Source organism: Neolamprologus brichardi, chromosome 6 (assembly GCF_056152115.1).
Source record: "Neolamprologus brichardi isolate AB-2024 chromosome 6, ASM5615211v1, whole genome shotgun sequence".
Taxonomy (NCBI): Eukaryota; Metazoa; Chordata; class Actinopteri; order Cichliformes; family Cichlidae; genus Neolamprologus; species Neolamprologus brichardi.
The window spans coordinates 8,559,164-8,574,824 of NC_142109.1; the positions used below are offsets into that span (position 1 = coordinate 8,559,164).

Consider the following 15,661-nt stretch of genomic DNA (forward strand, 5'->3'; position numbering starts at 1 on the left):
TTTAAAACTGAACAGCTCGAGTCGAGAGATTGAACAAAATGCACATAGTGAAAAAGATAAACCTGATAATACTTAATAATGCTGTTTTTATTATTATTAAATTGTGCATATGGATCAATAACAGGGCTCAGTTGATCTATCTGTGCAACAACTGAGCTCAGCATTTGGGTCACATGTTTCTTCATGTTACACCTAAACAGAAAAGACGGTGGACCTACATTATTATTCTTTTCATAGATTTTTTTTCCTCCAACCATCTTGTTCTGATGAGGCTATTTAGCAAATGCTGTTGTGTGTGGGAGAAGGAAGAAAGAGCCTGCATCACGTCCCCCTGAGATTGCACTGAGCCAAAACGGTAGAGGAGAAAGGCAGCCGAGCTCAAGAAGGAGGTAACCTACTCCACTTTCTCTCTTCTGCAGACCAAATCTCAACTCTCGAACGCTATAATGGGTGCAAAACTTACCTCGCATGTTTGAAAACACGCAAAAGCAGACGAACGATCATCTTTCATCTTTCACTGCAGGGTCTCTGCGTGTTGCCATGGCAACAAGTAATGCAGGAACGAGGCTTTAGGAAGATGACTGTTGAAAGATGGAACACACATTGCTGAATAATCCCAGCAAACCTTGTAATAACAGAACCACCGTGTGTAACTACAAACACAGTTTCTGACACACTTACATGAGGACTGTGGAAATTAAAAGCCTGAGTGCTTATTAAATGGATTGGAGCGTCCACTGTGCTCACGGTAATATGATAACCTCCCATGCCTTTTTCAGTCTGTGTGCACAAAGTCTTTAAGAGAAAGCACATGTCGGGTTTGAGCCAAATCCTCCTGCCAGAAAAAAGCTCACATGGCACTGGAGCGGAGGGACAAAGCAATGAACAGACGTGAAGACAAAGCAGGAATGAGGTTTTCTTTGTCCTTCAGTTATAGGACAGATTTCTCCTGGGCAATAAACGTGATAAAGAAACTCTTCAAAGTGAAATAGGACAGTGTTTTACCATCCTGAGAAAACTGTAAGAACAGTTGTTTTTCATTTTATTATAGATATATATATATATATTCTTTTTTTAGGATAAATTATGTAATGTGTCTATAGTCATACCAGTGGGAGAACTCTTGAGTAACATGCTAATACTAGAATGTACCACACTCACAATGACAGTGTTCTCATACACTATATCTCGCAGCAGTGTCCCTTTATGCAAACTCATAAAAGGACACTAAATCTTTTATGAATCTTGAAGTAAAAAAACATAACCATAATAAAATACACACTCACTCATTTTCATGTCTTAGTGAGGGCATCTAAGTGACATAATGCCTTCCCCAGCCTCTTACCCTAACCATCAAAAATGAATGCCTAACCCTAACCCTTAGCCTAAATCGAACTATAACCTAATTGTAACCCTGACACTAAAACCACATTTTGAGCCTCAGACATGCCTTCAAACTCGTGGGAAGAGGTGACTGTTGGTCCCCACAAGTACAGTAGCACAGCAATTTTCTGTCCTCACAAGGATGTCTAAACATGTACACATATATCAGAGGACTGCAGCAGATGCCAGTGTTTTGGCGAAGCCCACAGTTGACACACTTCAGATTCATCTAAACTGCATGAAAACGTTTTCTTTTAATGTGCCTCTCTGACTGAGACAGGACAGACTTTGTTTAAGGGTCAGCTACTGTAAGATATGAAGTCGTTGCCGATTTCATTATTTATACCCGTGATTCCTGTGTAACATATCGATGACTCTTTGCTGTCACTTCTGCACAGATCACATACTTGCAACAGCAGCAACTTCCCAGTTTTTAATTGCAACTCCAACTGTCTCAATGCTTTTTTAATGTGTCTACTGCTGCCATCTAGTGTACATCATTTAAAAATGCTTTAAAACTGATTTTCACTTTATTACCAAAGTATATGGGCACTTCTGTTATTCCTAGCTTAAACTATAACCTTAATTAATATTGTTAATTAAGATAAATAATTATTATAACTGTGCATTAAGGCAAATGTTGCCCTGGCAACATTTATATTTATATTTATATTTTAGGTGAGTATGTGGAGCAGTATTCTGGTGCATTGTCTCACAATCCAAAGGTCCTGGGTTCAAATCCATCACCTGGCCGCAGCCTTTCTGTGAGGAATTATGTTAATTGGTGATTTAAAATTTCCCATAGGTGTGAATGGTTGTGTGTTTCTATGTCTTAGCCCTATGACAGATTGGTGACCTGTTCAGTGTCTCAGCCCACGGCAGCTGGGATAGGCTCCAGCTCCTCCTCCTTCCCACAACCCTGACTTAAATAAGCAGAAGAAAATGGATAGACAGAAGGGTAATACATGCTTCCAGCTTTCTGGAATATGTTTCAGTGAAGCCATCTTTCAATCTGAAAATGTTTTCATGCACAAAAGCTGAGTGTGTAAAAGAAATTTCACACTACTTTTTTTTTTGTTGTTCTAAATTGTTGTATTGATTCGTGTTTCACACCTTGCAGCTACCATATGGATTTACCCAGATTCGGGAATGACCCAAAGCACTTAGAACCCCCTTTAAAGCTGCAACCACTTGTACGAGAGTTCCAGCAGGCCTCAGGTCAGTTTCAAGGTTGCCTTGTTCTGTTTTTACAGTTTGTTCCCATCTTATTTGCTCCTTTATATTACTGCATACACTTCTTCAAGGGTACAGATAAGAGAAGCAAATGCATTCACCCAAATACACGCGCACAATGACAAGCTATCGCAGTACCTATTTACCAAGTGATAGCCACGTCCAGCCAGACAGAGTTGGTCAGCGAGACACAGGCGGAGAATTTAGTTCTGTACTTCGTGCAGGGGCGTAATTTCCAGGGGGGGGGTTAGGGGGGTTATGACCCCCCAATAATCAGACCCAGCCAATATAACCCCCCCAATAAAATTATGAATTATCTTGCATAAATAGGCTGTTGATTTTCTTTACTCATTTCCGTTATTACCAGCAGAATAGTTGCATGTTTAATCATCTGGGAATTTACCCAGATTTTTTTTATTTATTTAGACAGAGATCTTGACCCCCCCAATGTTCAGCAATGTTCAGCAATGTTGTGCCCATGACTTTGTGACAGTAATTACACGCTTCATAAGAAAGAATTTAGCGAGTACAGTTTTCTAAACCCCATTACTTGCATCACATAAATTCTACTCATGCCAGCCACCTGCTGTGAGGTCAATGTGTTCGCATCATCACACCACTGACAGCTTCTTCAGGGTGGTGCTGGTAGGTCCGCACAGCCAGTTACCACTGGGCAGCCTGATGCTTTCCAGATTTCTTTTGGAAGGCCAGCAGCGCTTTTAATTACAGGTAGTGTGCTTTAATCATCAGATTATAGAGCATGTGTATTTGCATCAAACAATGGGTCTTTGTAGCAGGACTGTCATTAAAAAGAAACCTTCCACACATGGTGTAAACATAACTGCACGTGACAGGACCTTGTTTGCATGTATGACTGTTTTTTTTTTTTTTATTACCACCAGACTTCAGGTTGTGGCCACAATAACAAATTCAGGTGTGGGTGGAAATGTTGAGTCAAAGGAATGAGAGAAATGAGCCAATAATTCAAAAGCAAAGGTGTAATCACCGAGCGGAAGACGGTGCACACATTTAGTTGGGAAGGGGAAGATTTACTGGTGACAGACTCACTGTGGTTAAGTCTCAAGTTTGACCACTGAACCTGAAATGGGACTTACATGCTTCTTTTAGATAGGAAAATCAAAATAACTTCTTCGCAGTTCAGAATCATGATTTATTTTATACTGGGCCTTGTAGCAGTCCCTTAATTCATCCTCTGTCAAGTAACAAGTTGCAGCTCCCTCCTAGCTTTTTTTTTAGCCAGCTTTCTTCTGATTGGCCACCCTTTGCAAACACAGGGTTTGATCAGCAGGTGGGGGTTCTTGCTCACCCCCAGAGCTGTATTTCTGCTGGTGGGAAGTAGAGTGTTGCAAGAATTACATTTACGATGAGGATCCAGAAAGGTATAGCATCCCCATTGTTCCATTAATAAAAAATTTAAAAAAAAAAAGGGGGGGGGGGGATTAGGATCATTGCAGTAAATAAGCAAACGCAATGGTGGGATGTAAAAAGGCTAACCATGGGTTGCAAATTAACTACAAAGCTTCGACAGAAGCTTGTTATTGTATGCACACTGTTGTGAACTGTGTTGTGGAAATGATTTATGATATCCGGGTTCCTGTGAAATACACTGGCATTGAGTTCCATGACTCACAAACGCTGCAAACAAACGCACGTGTTCGACTCTTTCACACATGTTGACATAAGCGCTGAAAAGACATTAAATCCATAAATCATTTATGTTTCCATGCTGCCAAATCGGGTGTGCTCCGTGGCTTTCAGAGTCTGAACTTGAGCGACTTTGAGCGGAGAACGACCGGGTGGGGTCGTATCGGTGGAGCAGCCTATAAATAGTCTGGCCGCATGAAGCTGCATAAAGCTGCACGTGCACCGGGATCGTCGGGATGTCTCCGTCAGGGCGTCCCAACACGGTCCGGCTTGTATTCCTGGGAGCAGCGGGGGTTGGCAAGACCGCGCTCATCCACCGATTCCTCCACGACGGATTCGAGCACAAGTACACGCGCACTGTCGAGGAGCTTCACGTGCTCGAGTATGACACCGCGGGCTCTGAGGAGAAGATGCGGCTGGAGATACTGGACACGAGCGGCAGCTACTCGTTCCCGGCTATGCGGGAGCTCTGCATCCGACACAGCGACGCCTTCGCCCTGGTGTACGCGGCAGACGAGCCCGACTCCTTCGAGGAGGTGCGTCGACTGCGCGCCGAGATTCTGGAGCTGCGCGGCGGCGGCAGGAGCGTGCCCATCACCGTGGTCCGCAGCAAAGCGGATCTGACCGAGAGCGAAGATCGAGCTCCGGTTGCCTGTGACGCCATGGCCACGGTGGAGGCTGAGTGGGGCGCAGACTTCGTGGAGGCGTCCGCGAGCACGGGCAGAAACGCGGTCGGGGTGTTCAGCTCGCTGCTGCAACAGGTGAACCTGCCGCCACGACTGAGCCCCGCGGCGTGGACACGCAGAGACGCCGTACCTAGTCCCCGAGCTAGGAAGAGACCCTCGCTGAAGAAGCACAACAGCTGTGTTCTGTCGTAGAAACAGCTGCAGCTGGACTGCGCCTGCTCAGTTTCGAGCCCGTTCTCACTCCAAAATGTTACACTTTGGGAGTGAGAACGTGTTGGAGCGTGTTGCAGTTTCACACCTGTTCACGGGTGACGGCTCCTCGGGTCACTTTAACGTGTCTGAAAGCCAGCGGGGCCTGTAATGCTCATAGTTTAAGGGGAGCAAACGGGATGATGCACTTTATTTGAGTCCTGTTTTGTGTGTACATTTTTATATGGTATCAGTAAAATAACTTTGTTGTAAAATGTGTCCGGTGCTTCATTTGTAAACCTTCCACTGGTCTTGGCACCTCTGAAACGAGTCTGTCCATGCGTGGATAGAGTTAAACACCCCTGTGAACAAGTGTCTGATGGGCCCTAGAGCTTTTTTCTTTCTTCAATAATCAGAAATCTCATAATGTGATGGTTAAAGTAACCATTAAAGCACACACACCTGTTCTTTTTCTCCTCTCATTCCCTTTGTCTGGTCTCCTCTTTTTCCTCCTTTCAGCACCTCTCTTGCCAGTAGACTGCTACAGTCCCGGATGAGTGTTGAAACAGTAGAGTAGAGCCCAGAGAGCTTTTATGAGAAAAAGCACTTTTGTGAGGTCCCCACTTTTTTTTGTCAATAAATAAGTGAATGAATAAATTAATGGATAAATGATCTTGTGAAGGCAGCCTGGCTCCCTAATTAAAATCCAGTCAAGGTCGTAAATCCACTGTTACTGTGAGCTGCTAACCTTCGGATTAACTTGCTGGTCGATGCACTGAACGTCTCAACAATTTTAAAGTTAACAATGTTTTCAAATACTATATTTTGGGATATTGTGGAAGTACTGTTAGATAGGTAGCTGACCTTGGGAGATACCATTAGTTTTATCAGTGTAGGGGAGAAAAAGGCAGGTCAAATACAAATAAAACTACTGGATTTTACCAGTTATGATAAAAAAACGAAACATAAAACTAAGTTTTGTTAAAATAGGAGTAAAGTTTGAGATGATACAGTTCTGGTCTTATTATTATTATTATTATTATTATTATTATTATTATTATTATTATTATTATTATTATTATTATTATTATTATTATTTTCATTTCATCTTCTCTTGGATGGGCCCCCAAATATACATGGGCCCCTGAGGTCGTGCCCAGAATGGCAATTGGCAATTGGATCCACAGTCTGTCGATGCTGTGATATGGTTTGATCTACTTTTTTAAGAGAAAATGGACACTGAAAATCAGTTACAAATTACTGTGACTATTCAAATTTATCCTCTGAGAAAATATTTCTGATGGGAGTCTCTTCCATTTATTCCTAACTTCCCAGCATTCCAAGCTTTCCAAGATTTACATCTTAAAATTGTTCCTCTGAGTTATTAAATTGATGTACAAAGCCGATGAGCATATTTTTTCTAGTAATAATGAACAACAAGCGCCATTTTCGGCTTAGCATGAGATGGTGCATCATAAAAATAGCTCCTTTCTTTGCTTGAAGCTGTGTCGTGACGTTTTAGACACACAGACACTTACATGAAGTAGAACAAAGGAGCTAAGCAAACACGCTGGTCTCATCATCTGTCCTCTCTTCATCCACTTGTTCTCCTCTTATTTTCCTCTCTTTATCGCCATGTCAGTTGTATAATCTGTTGCTAAGCAGATATTAATCGTGTCTGCCACAAAAGCATTAATATGAATGAGGAGCAGAGGCTCATGCAGCACACAAGGGCTAAAGAACAGAGGCTCCTGACAAAGATGAATCTGCATCATTACACATCAAAAATGTTACACCGTTGGATTAAAAGCTTTTGGTTATCTTTTACCAAGAAGAGTGAACAACATGAAAATTAAAGTTTGAATTACTTTATTTGTCAGCTGCACGTGGCAAGAATAAAAGAACACTTGTGCTCTTGGACAGGATCCTCAGTCATTTAGATAAGGAACAGATCAATAAAAAAGAAAACCAATATACACATCTTATAAAACAAGATGATAAAAATACAGAATAAATAAAAGCACAATGATTCAAAATACATATAAACAGATGGGTGACAATGATGTGATTAAGAGAAATCTCTGAAACATGCCATGTGTGTTTGCCTTGGATGAAGATGAATCCTATTATTTTCATTCTTGAGAAACAACTGAGTGCACTATGGACGGAGGCTGTGATGCTAGAAGAGACTATTTCCATCACAACAGAAATGTTTCATCAGGCCCGAGATGAACACTCATGACAGCTTAGCATAGATTTACAGTAACCACACACACACGCACACACACACACACACACACACACACACACACACACACACACACACGCACGCACACAGCATAAATGATCCACCAGTGCACCTCAGGGGTGGAGGGTTCAGAGAATATTACAGCACTATATAAAGTTTATCAGCTTTCGTAGCAATTAAGTTTTTGTAAAGCCAACATACAGTTTTTCTTATTTTTATTTTTTTATTGTGTGTGATAATAATTGTTATTTACCAGAACTAGCATTAATGGCAATTGTAGAAGCAGCAGGCTAGAAGTAAAAGGCATTAAAGGCAATGACGCAGAGCAAGGCTGTAGCCATGGAGTCAAGACTGGGGTGAAGCAAAGGCCTGGGTGGTTGGTTTATCATGACTTTCAAGGTGAACCATGTTTGCCACAAATTTTGTTTCCACTCCACGCAATTCTTAATAATTCTTCTTTTAATAGTTACACTTCGAGTGAAAAATTATTTACATAACCTTTTTCATGAATGCTCCGCCTGAAGTTAAGTCTAGTTGGTGTTGCAATGACAATCCCATCAATAATTGATAATTGAATAATGGAACTATAATATATCCTGAATGTACACAAACGTTTTTAATGAAACTAATGAAACGCAGACATTGCACTGACTAACACTCGATCATACTTGATCCAGAAAAGGTTTTAATGGAAATATGGTGACACTTTTTGAACAATCCATTCAAAGAAATTCAGTCCTTTGGTCCACTGTATAACTACAGCCTTCAACAACAGCAATCTGTTATGGTAGTGATATCAACATATTTTAATATTGGGACCGTATGAAGTTATAGCTTTATATTGCATTCGGGAAGTTATATGAGTGACAGTGCCCCCTACTGGCTAAAAACAGTAATAACAATAGGTTGTGTGTTTTACATGAATGTACAGTCTACATGTTGTAGCTGGTTATGCTTTAGAGTTAATTAAACTGGACAACCTCACGACTAATAATTACGAAAAGTAGTATTACACGAGTAATAACGAAACAATTCTTATCGAAAACTAGTGAGGTCAGCGTATAAATAAGCAAAGGTCATTGCAGTGAAGTAAATTTACAAATTAGTAGTCTCGTATAAATTAGCCTATAGACTGCTGCCTCGACTAAACTAAATCGGTTACAACAATCCACGATGACGACTATTTATTCCGGACTTTTAGTTAAAAAAGAAGAAGAAAAAGAAAAAAATCAAATGACCATTAAATTCACGTCATCTACTTGGGTAAAAAAAAAAGAAGAGGAAAGAAACAAAAACGGATGTATGTCACGATTAAAGCCCACCCCGACTACATTTCCCATCAGTACTCGCTTAGAGAAAACGATGAGAAACCAACAACAGGGATTCAGCCAATAACACTGCGGAATGTGACATACTCGTTTAGTGATTGGCTATTTTTGCCTGAATCTCCCACGATGCTTTGCTGCAATACCTTAGAATTCAAATCGAGCGGACCAATCAGAGAGCACCGTAACGACCGAGGCAGCATTTTAAACTTGTAGCAGAAACTGTTGTCAAAAGGCAGGACGGGTTAACGCTGCAGCCATCGACGGACAACTCTGGCGATTACTTTATTCAATATTTTCGTTTTAAAAAAATAATTATAGTCTAGTTGCACCGCGTTTTAATTGTCAATGAAATGTTTAAGTAGCAACCGCGTCTAAAGCGTATTATAGCTAGTTTTGATTTAAATTCAGAAGTGCAGGGAGCACGCTAGCTTCCAAGGCCAAACTAACGTCGGTTAAGGTAGGGTTAACAATACTCTCTTCCTTGGGGTTTATCATTAATAACTCTATTGCGAAGGGGCTTTAAAACGTTTCTTTTTACTCCCGGCTAAGAGCACTTTAATCCAAAATGAGCGCTGGTGTTGCAAAGCCGGCGAACCCGATGCCGCACGTCGACCCAAAATCGGCCACTCTGAAAGAAATCCCAGATGTTCTGGTCGACCCACGCACCATGAGACGATACACCAGGGGGAGATTCCTCGGAAAAGGTGGTTTTGCAAAATGCTACGAAATCACAGACGTGGAGACAAAGCAGGTTTTCGCCGGAAAGATCGTGCCCAAATCGCTGATCCTGAAGCAGCACCAGAGGGAGAAGATGACTTCGGAAATCTCCATTCACCAAAGCCTCAACCACCCCAACGTCGTGGGCTTCCACGGGTTCTTCGAGGACGATGATTTTGTGTTTGTCGTCCTGGAAATCTGCCGGAGAAGGGTGAGTGCAGAGAAAGTGTCCTTTCTGTTAACTGAGGACGGCCAACGGTTACCCTGGCGGTCTCTTCCCATGGCCTTCCCGTCACAGTGCAGGAAGCTTGGCCTCTTTAAAACCACAGGAGCTCTGAACATAATTCAAATGAGCCACTATTCCTAAACTCAGTATTTTGATGGCATTAGTACTTTTTAAAATCCTTTCTTTCTACACTACATGGTAACCATCCGATATACTTGATTTTTGTTGCTGCTTTACTGTCTCAGTGCCCCAGTTTAAAATCATTTTCTTCTCCAATTCAGTCCCTGCTGGAGCTGCACAAGCGTCGTAAGGCTGTCACAGAGCCCGAGGCCCGATACTACATGACTCAGCTGCTCAAGGGTGTCCAGTACCTGCACAACAACAAAGTGATCCACAGAGACCTGAAACTGGGCAACATCTTCCTCAACGACGACATGGATGTCAAGATAGGTAATTTGCTCAACTCAGCATGATGGCAGGGACTATAAATGTCAACTGGGTATATCAGCAACTTCAAACTGCTGGCTTTAGTAGAAAAGGATGAGGCACACCCAGGTCCTTGAGTCAGTAATTTCTCACAATTCAAGAATGAACTTTTGCACACAAGTGTGCCTCTTTACAGTTATGTCCCCCCTTTTTCTTTTAAAACAGGGGATTTTGGCCTTGCCACAAAGATTGAGTTTGATGGTGAGCGGAAGAAGACCTTGTGTGGAACACCTAACTACATAGCTCCTGAAGTGCTCTGCAAGAAAGGCCACAGCTATGAAGTGGATGTTTGGTCACTTGGGTGTATATTGTAAGTCTGAATACACAAGCATACCTGGAAACGGAGGTGTTACGGCCACTGAGTCATTCACACCTTGTAGTGTCCATTCTGATGCCAATGCCAAGCTTTGCACATCTGCTTGTGTTTAATTAGGGCTTTTTGTCTTTTTACAAAATGCAGCCTTATGAGTCCTAATGGTTTTATATTTTTTTTCCCAAGACATACTTCTAATGATGTATTAGAAAGTTAAAAGTTGTTTAAAAAACAAATCTGCAGTCACCTTTACCTCCTCCTTGTCTGAATTCTTAGGTACACTTTGTTGGTGGGTAAGCCTCCATTTGAGACCTCCTGTCTGAAGGAGACCTACAACCGCATCAAGAAAAACAACTACACCATCCCCTGGGTGAGGCGGTTTAACACGATGCTCTTTTTTTTTTTTTAAAGAACAAAAATTGTATACAAAGATGCTTTTTTGTTTAAGTCGTATCAACTTAAATGCAATTGTCTTCGTGCAGCACATCAACCCAGCAGCGACCACCCTCATCAAAAGGATGCTGCATGCCGATCCCACCCAGAGACCCACCATTGCTGAGCTGCAAGCGGACGAGTTCTTCACATCCGGCTACATTCCCTTGCGCCTGCCCACCACTTGTCTCACAGTGCCCCCGCGATTCTCTATTGCCCCTTCCACAGCCACCGAGCTCAGCCAGAGACGCCCGTTGACGGCTATAAATAACAAAGGTAATCCTCCCAGCAGGAAGAGAGTTGAAAGAAGCCCCAACTCTTCAGACGTTTAAAGCAAGGCTGAAATATTGGAGATGAATTATTTTAGTGTTTGCAGGAATGTTAATGATACGGGTTTGTGTTTCCAGTAGGGACAGAGAAGGTGGAGATGAAGGACGAGCCTGCACCACGGTGAGATGTTTGTCCCACTGAACTTGAAATAATGGAAATATTTATAAAGTACAGGTTTGCTTTTTGTGGCACATTTATGTATTTGGATGTTTTGACTGGTGTAATCTGTGTGCAGGGAGGTTGACCCGTCGGAGAACCACCTCAAAGACATGCTGCAGCAGCTCAACAGCATCATTGCTGCCAAGCCTTCTGAGAAGGCAGTCGTCCGCCAAGGTGAGTGCTGGCTTTTTATGACTGTGCTGCATGTTTCATTAAGCTGGATAATCTACGTGCTTCACACAGAGATGTCAATTCTTTTAATAAACAGAGGAGGCAGAGGATCCTGCATGCATCCCCATCTTCTGGATCAGCAAATGGGTCGACTACTCTGATAAATATGGACTGGGTAAGTATTACACTTAGAGTCCACATCCATCCATCTAGTTGGCTGCACTTGAACACCTAGTTCAAAACAAACCCCAAAACAAAGGAAACACAACTGTGATATTGGCTCATTTATGAAGTCAGTCTAATACTAATAGTGTAATATTGAACTCTAAAGAGAATTTATAGTTTCACTGTGAAAATTGGTAGTCATTGACCTCCATCGGTGGGCTGGGGCGAGTGTATATATGGATATTGCCATCACTATTTTATTTTTCCTTTATTTTGGAGTCAAAAGTGATCAGATTTACAAAGTTATGAGTTCATAGATGGTATAAGACGGATGGAGCTAGTGTGATGCCAAAGCTGCAGGTTTTCACATGGATTTATTTGACTGCCATGGGACTGGATTTCTTTTTGCAACCTTGGGCTTTCGCCCTCTGGTGGCCATTAAATAGAAGACATGTTTAAGGGACTTGTGGTTAAACTTCACTTTTCAAACCCAGAATCTATGTCCCAGTTTTTATACTCTTTATGCATCGGTTAATATCTATTGCAAACAAACCAATGCAGGAATTACACTCACTGTAATTCTGAGCACAGACGACGTGTTTGCTAGTTCAAAAGAAACCACAGAGCAAGTGTTGTTGTAAGGAATTGGCCTTTGACTGAGGTGTTGCTTAACTAACAAGTAGGTTAACACTTTGGTCTAAATGCAGGTTATTTGGTTATTTTAAGTATTGAGCGTTGTGCTAAGTAGATTTTGTGGTTATGAATATTTCAAACAAGAGTTTCTCATCTTCATTTCAGGATATCAGCTGTGTGACAACAGCGTTGGCGTTCTGTTTAACGACTACACCCGTCTGATCATGTACGCTGACGGAGACAGCCTGCAGTACATCGACAAGACGGCAACTGAATCCTACATGAGCGTGCGCTCTTTCCCTTCCACTCTCAACAAGAAGGTAAGAAGTTAGACCTTTTGTTTTGTGTGTGAAACGAGGTTTTAAATGGTCTCGCGCCCTCGTTTTCATACTCAACTCAGTGTTTCTCTCCTCTTTGTAGATAACATTGCTGAAATACTTCCGCAATTACATGAGCGAGCACCTGCTGAAGGCTGGCGCAAACATAGCACGTCGGGAAGGAGATGAGCTGGCACGACTGCCGTACCTTTCCCTCTGGTTCAGAACCAAAAGCGCCATTGTGCTGCACCTCACTAACGGCACGGTTCAAATCAATTTCTTCCAGGTAGGACGCCACACCACCTCCCTATGGTCCTTAACTGTTTTACCTGTCTCGTGATGCCATATACAGATCCTTTATTCATGCTTTTGTTACTTTGTCTCTGGCAGGACCACACCAAGCTGATCTTGTGTCCACTGATGGCTGCAGTGACCTACATAGATGAGAAACGAGACTTCCGCACCTACAAGCTGTCTCTTCTGGAGGAGTTCGGTTGCAGTAAGGAGCTGGCGAGCCGCATTCGTTACGCCAAGCTCATGGTGGAGAAACTGTTGGACAGCAAGCCCACTCCCGCCGCACATTAGTCCCCAAGTGTCTTTAATCACCGGCTGCTTCTCCGTGAGTTCAGGACGGGCTCGAACTTTAAGTCTTCATCTGTTTTATGGGTCATGTTGTAATCCTTTTTTATTGCCAACACTTTCACACCTACCGTGACAATTCATCTTATATATGTTGTACATGGAAAATTCCCGTCTTTCAGCCGCTGTTTTCTCTTTTTAAAAAATTTTCTTGCTGTTTATAGAAACTCTCATTCACCTCTTGTTCTTGTGACTTTCTCGATGAAGCTTGCGTTCCCGCTGACACCGCAGCACAGACGGTGTGTGTTCAAATGAGTCTAGACGGGAAAACGTGAATGTTCCCTTGGTTTACATTGAACTTAAAGTTGGAACGGTCCTCCGAGGTTTCCTCTGCATCTTATGTTTGTACATAAAGTCCTGCTTTTCAAACTCTAAACTGAGTGGACAGACTGTGAGGTGGGAGGTTGAGACTCGGGCCGGCTGTGTGGGTGGACGAAAGCTTCTCTGGTCTGCTTCTCTAGTTTGTTTTTTCTGTGTTGTGTAGAGAAATGGACCATGTTAATACGTCTGCATCATGTACATTCTTTCTCTGTTAGTTTTACTTTTTATAATTCTATTTTTAGATGGCATTTTCAACAAGTTGTACAAACATGTACATACTGCTGAATATGAAGACATGTTGTAAAGATGGATTAATTTTACCTGTGTTTAAATAAAGATTCTCTTGTACAAGGCACTTACTTCATGTCTTCAGTTGAATTTTGATGTTAATGTAAGTTGTTTTTTGGGGGGGCAGTGTACAATCTGGATATTTGTCAGCAACAAAGATTAGTATTACAAGTCAGGGATGTTAACTGGGGGGAAAAAACAAATAAATACCACACCAGCTGAGAACTGGTTGAACTTCTACTCATGGTATGACTGAAATTGTGGACAGATATCCTGTTTTCATACACCCAGCACAGGATTCACCCCTTCTCAGGTCACATGTTGAGGTAAGCTACTTTCTCTTTTTCCCCCTTTAATATAAATGCAGGTGTCCTCTGATATTACACACTTAAACACTCTTGAATTTCATTTTTTGACTTTAAATCATTGATGTAGAACCTATTTTGATCTCATCTGCATCAGACCAGTGAAACTATCCTTTCTGTCAATGTACTGCACTTTAACTACACATTCATCCTAGAGATGCCTTAATGCTGAAGTATTATTTTAACAGGTTGTCTTTTTCTACATTATAATGAAGTGCTGCTGCAGTATTTGAAATAAATCTGTCAGGATGAGACTTAAACTGTTTGAAGTAAATGTGTAAAATTACAGAAATCTGGAACTTAATTACTGTGGTTTGGTATGAATGGCCATGGGGGAAATCTTGATCAGTGGAAAAAGCTATAAAACCTATGGAAGTGCAATTAAAAGTCCAAAATTTCTGTTGCCCTTCACATTGTCCAAAGCCATCCAGTGGATTGGAGTCTGCACTGGGCCGATTCTGGCCCCTGTTTGAGACCCCTGGTTTGAACCATAAAAAGGATCATGGGATCATCCACTTCACTTGTCTCCTGTGGTCTTTCAGGCCTTTGGTGTTGCTTAGCTGGCCAGTGCATCCTACCCCATATGACCTCGATAATGCTTATTCTTTAATTGTGCAATTATTACTGTCTGTGGAAATGGAGCATCTGAAAATATTGTCAGTAATTCCTAAACATCAGTAACTTCAGTCACATCTTGATTGCTTCAACATACCTTGGCGGTGTATGGAACAAAAGTACTGTAATAAATATATATATATATATATATTCTCTTCTGCTTATCAGGGTCACAGGGCTACTGCCTGAACAAGTGCATCTAACACTCACACTCAGATTCACACCTATGGGCAATTTATGACCAATTAATGGCCATGTGGTAGGATCGAACTCATTAATAACTGTGAACCCCACTGTTGCCTGCTGGTCACCAACGACCTGACTGGAAACTCACCTATTTTTATGACTGTGGCTCATAAATATTTGCTTAAAGAAATAAATGTGACCATGGTCCAGTAAACTATTAATGATGAAATGAGAAATGGAAAACAATCTACAGGAGAAATGAAAAACTGTGAATATTTTATTAGGGGAGAACTATTGAATAGTAACTACAGAGACAGTTAAATAATATTTATAAGGAGAAACATTGTGGTGGCATTATTACATAAAGGGAAATAAACAATCACCTCCCACTTTGTTAGGTACATCTGTTTAACTTCTTGGTAATGCAAACATCTATTCAGCCTATCACCAGCAGCAGATCTCTTCATTTAGGCATAAACCTGAGCATCAGCATAGGGAAGAAAGGTAATTTAAGTGACTTTGAATGTTCCATGGTTGTTGGTGACAGACAGACAGCTCGGGGTATT

At 41.7% G+C, this 15,661-nt stretch overlaps 2 protein-coding genes across 2 annotated transcripts; both read left to right on the forward strand.

Annotated features, from left to right (window-relative positions):
- The first annotated feature begins 4,481 nt into the window (after positions 1-4,481).
- LOC148102479 (GTP-binding protein Rhes-like) lies at positions 4,482-5,342 on the forward strand. The gene has a single exon (XM_087842496.1). It carries the CDS (start codon positions 4,518-4,520, stop codon positions 5,157-5,159), a length of 642 nt encoding a protein of 213 aa, XP_087698622.1. The 5' UTR covers positions 4,482-4,517; the 3' UTR covers positions 5,160-5,342.
- Positions 5,343-8,892: 3,550 nt separating this feature from the next.
- Positions 8,893-13,996, forward strand: plk1 (polo-like kinase 1 (Drosophila)). The gene is made up of 12 exons (XM_087841608.1): positions 8,893-9,189; positions 9,282-9,660; positions 9,957-10,125; positions 10,327-10,471; positions 10,751-10,844; positions 10,957-11,182; positions 11,314-11,356; positions 11,472-11,569; positions 11,664-11,741; positions 12,530-12,684; positions 12,785-12,967; positions 13,072-13,996. Exons 2-12 carry the CDS (start codon positions 9,298-9,300, stop codon positions 13,264-13,266), a joined length of 1,749 nt encoding a protein of 582 aa, XP_087697734.1. The 5' UTR covers positions 8,893-9,189; positions 9,282-9,297; the 3' UTR covers positions 13,267-13,996.
- Positions 13,997-15,661: the final 1,665 nt, after the last annotated feature.